Source organism: Perissodus microlepis, chromosome 9 (assembly GCF_051167445.1).
Source record: "Perissodus microlepis isolate ML-2025 ecotype Zambia chromosome 9, ASM5116744v1, whole genome shotgun sequence".
Taxonomy (NCBI): domain Eukaryota; kingdom Metazoa; phylum Chordata; class Actinopteri; order Cichliformes; family Cichlidae; genus Perissodus; species Perissodus microlepis.
The window spans coordinates 12,324,518-12,335,461 of record NC_140469.1 but is presented as its reverse complement, the minus strand read 5'-3'; the positions used below and the strand labels follow the sequence as shown (position 1 = coordinate 12,335,461).

The window sequence follows — 10,944 nt, the reverse complement described above, 5'->3', positions numbered from 1 at the left end:
TCTTGAAAAAGGACATTCAAAGCTCTTCTGTGGATGTTGGCTGCCTTTCCTTCTGTTTTCTGTCAAGATGACCCCACGCTGCTTTGAATAATGTTGAGGTCTGGGCTCTGGGGAGGTTCCATTGTGTGTGTGTGTGTTCTTTTTTTTTTATCCAGCTATCCTTTTACTGCATTGGCAGTGTATTTGGGATTATCATAATTCTAAAAAATGAAGGTGTTACTAATCACATGCTTCCCAGATTGAAAGTACTTTTATGTGTTCATAATTCCATCAATTTTGTGAAAGGTCCCCAACACCACTGACTGAGACACAGCCCCAGTCTATTGATATTCAATTGTGTAATCTGGCTTGAGCTTTCTCTCTCTTTTTCCCTTCCTTAAGAATGGCTTATTGACAGCCAGCCTTCATGAAAACTGATTTCTGATGAGACGTTAGGGAATAGTAGGGGTATCAGCTGCATGGTCAGATGCATCTCGCTGTTCCATGTCAGGAATTTGGTAGGTTTTTCCTATTTTTTTTTGAAGGCTGTGACTCTCAGATATTGACATTTAAGCCTGCTACTTCTTCCTTCGTATTTATTACTTCTCCATTTATCCATCCATTCACACCATGACAAGATATGTCAAGATTTTGGATAACAGCTCTTTTGGAATCACCTTAGTGCAAAAATACAATTTTAAGTGTTATCTTTGGCACTTTTTCATAGATTCAGCTTTAGAATTGGAAGCAAATGTGCTTTTTAAAACATGCTGCAAATAACCAAGTACCTAAAGATGTCATTTAAATTGATTCTTTTCTAAGTTTATTATTTCTGTTATGCATGAACGATTTATAGGTCAGTGTTAAGTGGCTTAACAAATAAAAAGTATTCCTCCGAAAATGGTCAGGAACAAGATCTGGACTTAAAATGAATGACAAGCACGAGGAAAAAACCCAACCAAACAAACTTTGAAAGCCCTTTACAAAGTCTGGAGAGATATTGCTCCAGACTACTTTAAAAAATAATAAGAAATTCTGGCTCCTTGAAATATTAGCGGGGAGGGAGGCGCTCAAAACTTTTGCACGGTACTGTAATGTGCAACGGATGAGTACAGTTAAGCAACAAAGAAACATAAGAGCCAATAAGTGGAACAAAAGAGGAGAAGGGAAGTAATGATGGTTGCAGGGGATAAACGGTAAACAAAAGAGGAACCTTCTTTAGAGATATTCCTGAGCTCTCGTTTCTCTGTCTGCTGCACAAAAGTCTCAGTGATGTGTAGGTTACAGTTTCTTGATCGCAATTAAAAGTGTGTGCTTTTTTTGGTGTATGTTTCCAGGTTAGCATTGCCAGTAAAACGCTGATCAATACCGGCAGTGACGGAAAGGCAAGGAGCCCAGACACCGTTTACTCCATGACCCACAACGTGGCACCTTGTGTGAATTACAAGTATTCTCTCATAGTTGTGTTTCATACTTGGCGCCATATTGTGAGACATGGAGCGAACGGTAGCTGATTATCTTGCGAGTCTCAGGAGCTTTTGCCAAAGTCCACTGCCTTCGGACCAACAAGTCGATCGCTACAATAGGACCTATAAATAGGGCGCTGTTGTCACATACAGTTACATACGGGTGTGTGCAAAAAGCGAGGGCAGAGGAGTTTAAATATAGAGGTTGAATAAATCATGTATACTGTATCACAGAGAACTTTCTGCAAAGCACTTTAACAAACCTTGCTATCTGTCTGACTCGTTTCATGTCCGCATTGAATCATGGGTAACCTATCCAAATCAGCTACAGCCTTTCCTCCACTTATATTTCTGTGCCGAGACTACCTGGATGCGCTAACGTGAAAGCACAAACATGTGAGCACAGTGTGTGTGTAATAGTTTGTAGGCCACAGATATTTTATACACGTTGGACGGTGTAGTGTAATATGGCTCAGTGAGGAGCTGAGGTGGAGCCACGCCCCCTTCAGCCAGATATGTAGGCAGGTATATCCACAAATTTTCTTTGTTTTTAAGCAGTTTGGTTTGTTACAAATCTCAGACACGTCTTTCTGCTGCATGATACTTGACTATTTTTGTGTCATTATATCAAAATATTTATTATTAATACTGTGTCAGGCGGATTAGGGGAGTGTGCTTTACTTAGTAAGGCCTTGTATCTATGAACTGGAACAGATGTCCTGAGCTTAATTTAGGCTGGTGGAGGAAGGTAGGTGCATCCCTGATTCTGGGCTGGCTGTGTGGATTTCACCTGTCTGTACTGTAACTGTAACATAGGACAAATGAGAGTGCAGACACATATGATGTTTATTCCAGGAGTTTCACACAGGTAATAATACATTTTAGCTGATCTTTAAAATTAAAGACTTCTTGTCTTTACTCTCTGTGATTTTTTTATCCCAGTGATCTGTGGCAGGTTGCACTACAGCACAGTTGGAAATACTGCTGGTGGAAACCCGTAAAATGCTCCAGCTCCACTGTTCTCATAGAAAGGAATTCCTCAAGACAAAAACAACACAAATGATTATATTTATTATATATTCTTTTTTATTATTCATATGAAAATCAAAAGTAGTTAAAAATGGCCAATAATACCCTGGACCCCAGAGGGTTAAACATATTCTGTTTTTAAAGTAACGCAATAGTTACTTTTCAAGTAATTAATTACTTTTAGAATCTTGTAACTCAGTTACTAACTCTCTTACTTTTTGAAGAAGTAACTAGTAACTACAATTAATTACTTTTTCAAAGTAACTTGCCCAACACTGCTGATAATTTTGTCTTCAAAACCTACAAAGGACTGCAGCATTAAAAAAACATGAGGCCCGTACATCTGCTTCACTACACCATGAACTGAGTGTATCCCTCAGCACCTGTGACGATCACATCCATCCAGATCCTCATGGCCTCGGGAGAGGGAGCAACCACGTAGTAGACCCTATCGTGAGTCTTCACGCTGAAGGTCAGGGAGGGGTTTGGGCTCTGAAGGAGGGAGAGAGAATGAATTGTGAATGAAGAAGAAAGAGTTATGATGCACTTTTTGTATCAGCGTTGGAGAATGCATACCTTGTGTGCATTCTTCAAGTGATCGTAGTATACTTCTTCAATAGCTTGGAAGTAAATGACTCCTTTCAACTTGACTTCGTGCTTGTCTGGAGAGAACATACGAGTACATGGCAAATTAGAAGAAATACACAACTTTAACATTTATGTGTGTGATTCTATCTACACAGAGAGTTTTTTAAATTGTTTTTAATCAGACTTTGCTGTGTGTGGTTGCAAGTGTGCGCTGTCCTTACCTGCGTAGTAGGATAGTGTGCGTCTGTTGCGATCAAAGACGAACCAGCGTTTCTTCCACGTTTTGATTTTGATTTTAAAGCAATTATAAGCAAATCTAAAAAGTTGGTCAATACCAAAAGTGAGGGTAAGTTAAGAAGTCTTGGGAGTTTTCCTCACTTTCATCGGACCAACCATCTTGAACAATGGCACAGACCTGTTAAAAATAGCGCCTCTTCGACATATAAATCTATATACCGTTTGTTTGTTTGTTTGTTTTGTTGCTTTTATGTGGATCAAACAGAATCACCAGACCAAAAGTTTGTCAGGTTTGTCAAAGTGTGTCAGGTGAACCTTGGTTATAAAATGATACAGTGCACTGCTACCTTAAAACCAAGGTCCTGCTATAAAAGTTTGTTTACTTAGCCTGAACATTTTTAAAAACTCGTTTAAACATTTCCAGACTAAATTAACTAAAAACCAGTTAATTTTTTGTCAATGCTGTTTTTGGCTGTCAATGTTTTTTGGCTGAAACACTTCTCATATACTATCATGAAAAATAAAAATGTATGAAACAGTTTACAGTTTACTTGAAGTAATTTTACACCCACAATGACTCATGGGAAACCTGACTGTGCACTGTCTTGTCTTTGACACGGAAATCAACCTCAATACGTCATTACTAAATAAAACTGTGAGAAAGAATTGTGAACTGAATTTTTGTTTTTATCTTTATAGCAACATTTGTTTGACAAAACACTGGTGAAGTTATTACACTCTTTGTCTGACCATCTGGGTTCACACATTATGTCGTTAGAAACGCGGTATAAAACGTTCAATGCACGAAATTGTTAATCGTGTGACCTGAGAAAAAAAAGCTGGTCAATATCTGGCGGTATTAACTGAACTGAAGAGCTTTGTGTGAAAGGATTTGTTTGTTATATTGTACCACCTTCGGACCAGCCATGCATCCACCGGCTGTAAACAGTATAAATAGCTCACGTTGCACATACCTGGATACATGATGGTTTTATAAACGTAACTCTTCTTTGACTTTTAAACCTATCGTTAAGTGATTTGCGTAGCGTGGTATCGATGAGACCATTGGGTCAAACAGTTACACAAACTTTAGAGTTTCCGAGAGCCATTTCCCACTCGCAATGAACCACGGGTAATCTATGCAGAATAGACGCTCTTGATAGGCTGTGACGATCACATGCGTAACTTACACCGGCAGGTCAGAGCCAGTGTAAACTGTCCACCAAATATGTGTCGTCTCGGTTTTCTATAAGTTATATCCCCCCATGTTTAAAATTTGGATCCCGTGGACGACATAACTCACGGTTTTTTTTCCATTTGATTTTACTAAGATAGAAAAGCAATCTTGATGAGTATATCAGGATTCAAGAAATTCAAGATCCTTTATTTGTCACATGCATAGTTATAAGAGTACAACACGCAGTGAAATGTGTCCTGCTATAAAAGTTTGTTTACTTAGCCTGAACATTTTTAAAAACTCGTTTAAACATTTCCAGGCTAAATTAACTAAAAACCAGTTAATTTTTCGTCAATGCTGTTTTTGGCTGTTAATGCTAGACTGAAAGACTTCTCATATACTATCATGAAAAATGAAAATGTATGAAACAGTTTACACCCGCAATGACTCATGGGAAACCCGAGTCCTCTCTTTTGACTCTGCAAAAAGAGAGGACACTACATTAAGTGAATTATACAAAAGACCACATTATATGGAGTAATATGCAGTAAGTAGCATTATATGCAGAAAGTAAGTGAATTATGTACATTAAGTGAATGTTAAATTAAAAAAAAATCTGGGAAGTTTTAACTTGAAAATCTAAAAATGTGCGAGTGGGTGTTAAAGTGTCCAGTGCTGTAGTGAAGCCGAGAAGAATCAGGCTGGAATGTGTTAAGAATAAATCCTGTCTCAGCCATTTATGGATGCGGGAGGTGGCGGGGCATGATCTGGTTTAGGACCAGGGTGGCCTGGGGTAGAAGCTCCTCTTGAGTCTCTCTGTTCTTGCCCGAATGATGCGGAACCTTCTGCCTGATTGTAGAAGTTGGACTGTTTGTTGCCGGACAACACCGGGAAGGGAGGGGTCCTTCAGTATCTGAGCTGCTCTAGACCAACATCTCCTGGTGTAGATGTCCTGTAGGGAGGGGAGAGCAGTCCTGCAGCAGCGTTCTGCCGTACGGATCAGTCTCTGAAGAGCTTTTTGATCCTTAACGCAGCTGTTCCCATACCAGGATACTTTCCACAGCGCCTGCATAGAAAGTCCTGAGGATCACTTCCTCAATTGTCCGGGGTGGTACAGGCAACTCAAACTGCAGATACATGGACAGTTTAATAAATAATCCACCTAGATTAGCCGCCGTGTTTTAGATTTGACCATGCCAGTACTGCATCTCGGCAGACTGTGTGACAGTACCGATGGCTGCCACATGGCGGCACTCAAACTCCATGCCCCTAAACCTGGATCCATTTGGGAATTCAAATCAGCTTAAAGTCACATGCAGTTGGGCAGTGAAGGTAAACTGACAGCTGACTACAATAAAATAAAGTTACCTTAGTAGAAAATATTGTTACATTTGTGAGACAATTTTTTTTCATTGTAGCTGTCATGTAATAAACGTAACTGTTCACTGTCCGGTAATATTATCATTTTAGCATAGACTAAAAGGCTGATCAATACTGACAGTGGAGAGGACCACAAGGAGCACAGGCATCAGCCGCTCCGTGAAGCACAAGGTGACCCAGATGTGAGTCGCAAACACGTTGACGTGGTTAAGCTTCACCTTCTGAACATCATAGAAATCCACAGGGAGAACCTCAAACGCGTAAACAAGATCGCGATTCATATTTGGCGCCACATGGTGATCCACGGAGCGAATGATGACTGTGCTCTTCGGGGGCTTCGGGCGGAAGTGCCACATCCCACTGTCTTCGGACCAACCACGTTCGTGATGAGAGTCAGACTTATAAATAGGGAGCTGTTGTCACATACAGTTACATACGGGTGTGTGAAAAAAAGTGAGGGCAGAGGAGTTGCATTTTAATACGGAAGTTGAATAAATCACGGATACTAAAATCACAGAGAACTTTCCGCCAAGCACTTATACAAACCTTGCTATCTGTCTGACTCATGTAATGTCCGCATTGAATCATGGGTAAACGATCCAAATCGACTAGACCCTTTCCTCTACTTATATTTCTGTGCCGAGAGTACCTGGACGAGCTAATGTGAAAGCCAAACATGTGAGCACAGTGTGTGTGTAATAGTTTGTAGGCCACAGATATTTTATACACATTGTAATATGGCTCAGTGAGGAGCTGAGGTGGAGCCACGCCCCCTTCAGCCAGATATGTAGGCAGGTGTATCCACAAAAAAAAATGTCATTTTTAAGTAGTTTCTTACAAATCTCAGACACGTCTTTCTGCTGCATGATACTTGACTATATTTTTTGTGTCATTATATCAAAATATTTATTATTAATACTGTGTCAGGCGGATTAGGGGAGTGTGCTTTACTTAGTAAGGCCTTGTATCTATGAACTGGAACAGATGTCCTGAGCTTAGTTTAGGCTGGTGGAGGAAGGTAGGTGCATCCCTGATTCTGGGCTGGCTGTGTGGATTTCACCTGTCTGTACTGTAACTGTAACATAGGACAAATGAGAGTGCAGACACATATGATGTTTATTCCAGGAGTTTCACACAGGTAATAATACATTTCAGCTGAACTTAAATAAAGACTTATTGTCTTTACTCTCTGTGATTCTTTATCCCAGTGATCTGTGGCAGGTTGCACTACAGCACAGTTTGAAATACTGCTGGTGGAAACCTGTAAAATGCTCCAGCTCCACTGTTCTCATAGAAAGGAATTCCTCAAGACATAAACAACACAAACGATTATATTTATTATATATTCTTTTTTATTATTCATATGAAAATACAAAATTAAGATACATGCAATGGTACTGGCATAAATACAGTAAAATCAACATAAAAATCAATTATATAAAAATACTGGATGAATTAAAACACATGAAAGCTTCCTCTGTGACAACTCCATTAGTTTGGTAGAAATATGCTCGGCACGTCATGTCGAAACAGACAATATTCCATTTAAAAGATATTTCAAAGCAAAGAAACCAAATATACATTGTATCACATATGTGTAAAGTTTGGTCAACACACAAAAACACAGGAGGCAAGATTATAAATGCAGTTATCAGCGGACAGAAATATGCCAATGCAGTGTGGAGTATAATGCACAAAGCAGCATTAGTGATCATAGTGGAATAGTCATTAAAAAAATAAAACACATTAAATTAGTGGTAATAAATGCAATGTAATGAGCAGCAGCACAGTAATCAGCCACTTTAGGACAAATAAATGTATGTACCATAGATTTCGTCTGCTTGACATCTAACAATAAAACTTCATCCTGCTGAAGTTCTTCCTTAAAAAAACCATCCAGGACCGCAATTCCACACTAGCGTACTTTCTCACAACTTTGGCATTTTGTATGTAGATGCATGTAGTGCTAAAAAAATGTAGATAAAATGTGATTAAGAGGCACAAACAAACATCTTTAGTTGATAATGGACCATACATGTCATAACCTTTAAGAAATTAGCAGGCAAAATGTACAAATATGTTGGCGTTTTATTAACACGTTACCTATGCTGACACTGTTGTAAACTCGGCATCTCGATCTATTCAGAGAAGGGCTGATTAGTTTGGTTTGTGCGAGTGTGGTTTGGAATATTAGTGTCATTTACCGTGTAAGTACAGCACCTTGGAGCTACACGAAAAGCCCATAGTAAATAGGCAATGTGCACAGAGTGCGTGCGCACACACACAGAGCAGGCAATTTATCACATGTGTATATATTCACACATGATCATATGATGCATGCATGCACATCCACGCACAGATTTAAGACCTGAGAATGCCCCATTAATCATACATGAAATGAATTCATTTAAAAAATATACCTTTACTAGATTATGAGGCATTTCATAATGTACAAATGCTTTTAAATGCCTTTTCTCTGTTTCTTTGGAAATATTGCAAATATGTATACAGTTTGTATAAGATGTTGAACACTGTAGGGCATAATATAGAGGCCAAAGTCAGCTCTGATTTAACTAATGCTTCTAACTTACATAAAAAAATCAGAACAAAAAAACTTTATTCTTCTCTGAAGACAGTTAAACTGTTAAACTGTCTGATATCTGCCCGCAATTTCACATGAGAGCTCTGTAACACAACATGAAGTGTTATCTGTGTAATACAAATGCACATAATCTTCATCCAGGAGAAAAATAAGGAGCTGATACTTTTGTCTTCAAAACCCACAAAGGACTGCAGCATTAAAAAAACATGAGGCCCGTACATCTGCTTCACTACACCATGAACTGAGTGTATCCCTCAGCACCTGTGACGATCACATCCATCCAGATCCTCATGGCCTCGGGAGAGGGAGCAACCATGTAGTAGACCCTATCGTGAGTCTTCACGCTGAAGGTCAGGGAGGGGTTTGGGCTCTGAAGGAGGGAGAGAGAATGAATTGTGAATGAAGAAGAAAGAGTTATGATGCACTTTTTGTATCAGCGTTGGAGAATGCATACCTTGTGTGCATTCTTCAAGTGATCGTAGTATACTTCTTCAATAGCTTGGAAGTAAATGACTCCTTTCAACTTGACTTCGTGTTTGTCTGGAGAGAACATAATAGTACATGGCAAATTCTAAGAAATACAAAACTTTAACACATATGTGTCTGTGATTCTATCTACACACACAGGTTTTTTAATTGTTTTAAATCAGACTTTGCTGAGTGTGGTTGCAAAGTGTGCGCTGTCCTTACCTGCGTAGTAGGATAGTGTGCGTCTGTTGCGGTCAAAGACAAACCAGCGTTTCTTCCACGTTTTGATTTTGCCTCCCATCTTGACCAAGTAGCCTCGGCAGGTCTTTTCAGAGATGGACAGGTGGAAGCACGTGTCTAGGCTGTGGCCCGCCGACTCAATGTGAGCCCGCAAGTCAAAATCGTCCTTCCTCACAGGCAGATACCGAGTAAGAGGCCGGGACTTGAGGGAGAGGAATCATTTGAGAATGTAATGACAAAGATGTATTTATAATTTCTTATGAATTCTTTTGTTTTTACCAAATTCCTATAAAACACAAAGATTTACAGAAAGTCATACATTAGGAAACATCAGAGTATGGGACTCTTTGTTCTGCTGCCAACATTTGATGGTCCGGGAAAAAGAACTAAAGATGATAAATGAAGCTTACTATGAGAACTGTCAACACAGACATGATTAAAACCATGCAGAAGGAGGTGCTGTAAGTATGTCTGAAATAGGGCTGGGCGATATATCGAGTTTTTTAAAAATATCAATATATCTTCATACGAGATATAAGATGTGACAATATCGTTTATATCGATATGTTACGTTATAATTATACTTGTGGAGCCGCAAGTTTGCCTCTCTTTCGTCCACTTTTGTCTCTACGCAACCTCACTCGGCCTCGCCTCTCCTTCACTGAACACAACTCCCCCTCCCCCATAGCTTCACCTGCAGGCAACGACAAGATGAACACGGCAAATCTCCGTTAACGAGTTACCGCGGATCGCCCCGTGCGTGGGGCTGGACGGCGTCAACGTGTTAGCGAGCTAACTGCGCTAACAACATGCAGCCCACAGGAGCTGCATGGCCTAAAATCTGACCGCGAACTGATTTTATGTGGTACACGGTGCTCAGCAATCTGTCAAAAAATGTTTTAGTACGACTTTGGTAAGCTACGAAGCTGCACTGCTTGATGGATTGTCGGAGCATTACAGCTACCGTAGTCTGGAGCCTCGCGGAGTGATACGTACTGTGCTTCAACGTAATATTACCGTATTGTGTGTGTATAAGCACCATAAATGGCACCTGTTAAGAGACATGGTTACAAAGAGGATTTCAAACTCCAGGCTGTCAGTCACGCAGTAGAACTTGGGAACAGAGCAGCTGTGAAATCTGTCTATCTTTGTTATTATGCTCATCGTCTGTTAGTTTACATTTTGACTGCACAATTTTGAGCTTTTGTTATGCACAAAAACAACATTGTTTTCTTTTATTTATGGAGCATTATTATTTAATAAATGCTGATAATTTATTTTTGAGTAATTTCTTCATGTACATATACGCTGTATGTTAATAAAAGTGCCTGTGTGACATCTGGGACTTTGACTAAGAACTCTCTTTTTGTTCTTACCTTATGGCTTTAAAAAAAAATATATCGAGATATATATATCATATATCGCCATCCAGCTAAAAAATATCGAGATATGAATTTTGGGTCATATCGCCCAGCCCTAGTCTGAAATGTATAAAAGTAAGCTACAGAAACAAGACAGAGTGCACTGTCAAAAGAAGGCAAAAGGTTAGTTCCCTTGAAGTTCATAAGTATGTTTTGGATAAAGAACCTCTATTATCCACAGCTCTTCCCAGAGCTCTTACCTGCACCCTCTGCTTTTCTCGAAGCTTCACCTCGCGGTCGATCAGTTTCTGGCGTCTGTTGGTCTCCTCTTGTAACCTTTTCTCCAGATCCTCCCGTCTCCTCCTCTCCTCTTCCAAGGCCTGCTTTCGAATTTCCATTTCCCGCTCCTTAAGAACG

At 39.7% G+C, this 10,944-nt stretch overlaps 2 protein-coding genes across 12 annotated transcripts in view; both read right to left on the bottom strand.

The window, feature by feature from the left end:
- Positions 1 to 2,304: 2,304 nt before the first annotated feature.
- Positions 2,305 to 4,401, bottom strand: LOC146380161 (pleckstrin homology-like domain family B member 1). The gene is made up of 3 exons (XM_084939057.1): positions 4,274 to 4,401; positions 3,051 to 3,136; positions 2,305 to 2,966 (listed from the first exon to the last, which is right to left on the bottom strand). The coding sequence occupies exons 1-3, from the start codon at positions 4,281 to 4,283 to the stop codon at positions 2,826 to 2,828; spliced, it is 237 nt and encodes a 78-aa protein (XP_084795183.1). The 5' UTR covers positions 4,284 to 4,401; the 3' UTR covers positions 2,305 to 2,825.
- A 2,784-nt stretch (positions 4,402 to 7,185) lies between these two features.
- Positions 7,186 to 10,944, bottom strand: part of phldb2b (pleckstrin homology-like domain, family B, member 2b) — a 37,646-nt gene continuing 33,887 nt past the window's right edge. For all 11 annotated transcript variants that reach the window (XM_084939046.1, XM_084939047.1, XM_084939051.1 and 8 more), the window contains 4 exons: positions 10,788 to 10,934; positions 9,149 to 9,368; positions 8,913 to 8,998; positions 7,186 to 8,828 (listed from right to left, as the gene is read on the bottom strand). In XM_084939046.1, the coding sequence (XP_084795172.1) occupies positions 8,688 to 8,828; positions 8,913 to 8,998; positions 9,149 to 9,368; positions 10,788 to 10,934 (594 nt within the window). In that variant the 3' untranslated portion in view covers positions 7,186 to 8,687. The remainder of the gene's footprint in view (positions 8,829 to 8,912; positions 8,999 to 9,148; positions 9,369 to 10,787; positions 10,935 to 10,944) is intronic.

Bases quoted from the DNA above. Each gene is read 5' to 3' on its own strand.
- LOC146380161 (XM_084939057.1), bottom strand. The intron at 2,967-3,050 runs GTATGCATTCTC...TCCCTCCTTCAG, and splicing joins ACTTGAAGAATGCACACAAG to AGCCCAAACCCCTCCCTGAC.